General features: G+C 25.0%; 1 protein-coding gene across 2 annotated transcripts in view; it reads left to right on the top strand.

The window, feature by feature from the left end:
- Positions 1 to 308, top strand: part of LOC108577817 (PRA1 family protein 3) — a 1,908-nt gene extending 1,600 nt beyond the window's left edge. For both annotated transcript variants that reach the window (XM_017941025.1, XM_017941024.1), the window contains exon 5: positions 196 to 308. In XM_017941025.1, coding sequence (XP_017796514.1) covers positions 196 to 278 — 83 coding nt within the window. In that variant the 3' untranslated portion in view covers positions 279 to 308. The remainder of the gene's footprint in view (positions 1 to 195) is intronic.
- The last annotated feature ends 152 nt before the right edge of the window (positions 309 to 460 follow it).

Genomic DNA, 460 nt, shown 5'->3' with positions numbered 1-460 from the left:
ATGTGTGTTAAATAGGAAGAAGGTATTATGTTATCAATATTCATTCTATGACAAAGAACAAATGAATTAATCAATATTTTTGTATCATACCAATTATTTTACAAAGATCCATGGTTTTAGTTTGTATTAATACATATAACTTATTGTTACATATAATTTTTCCTTATTTTTTTTTCTTTTTATTTCATTATGCAGAACATACAGCTGGTGTAGCCTTACGTACACAGACAACCTCTATTCAAACGTTTCATGAACAATCTGCTTCTTACAACAAATGATAACAACGTTTGGCAATGAACATGTGTCAATTATTAATGTTTGGATGTTGTAAAAAATGACAGAAAAATGTATCTGGTTAGGTAGGTAAAAATTATTTATTTAAAAAATTTAACAATTCGAACAAAATATGTAATAAAATTATACCACCAATTTACTTAGGTAAAAATTTTGTTTGAACTTT

The sequence above is a fragment of the Habropoda laboriosa genome, unplaced genomic scaffold, assembly GCF_001263275.1.
Source record: "Habropoda laboriosa isolate 0110345459 unplaced genomic scaffold, ASM126327v1 scaffold816, whole genome shotgun sequence".
Taxonomy (NCBI): domain Eukaryota; kingdom Metazoa; phylum Arthropoda; class Insecta; order Hymenoptera; family Apidae; genus Habropoda; species Habropoda laboriosa.
Note: the sequence above shows the minus strand (reverse complement) of the source record. Positions and strands in the feature narration are given on the sequence as shown.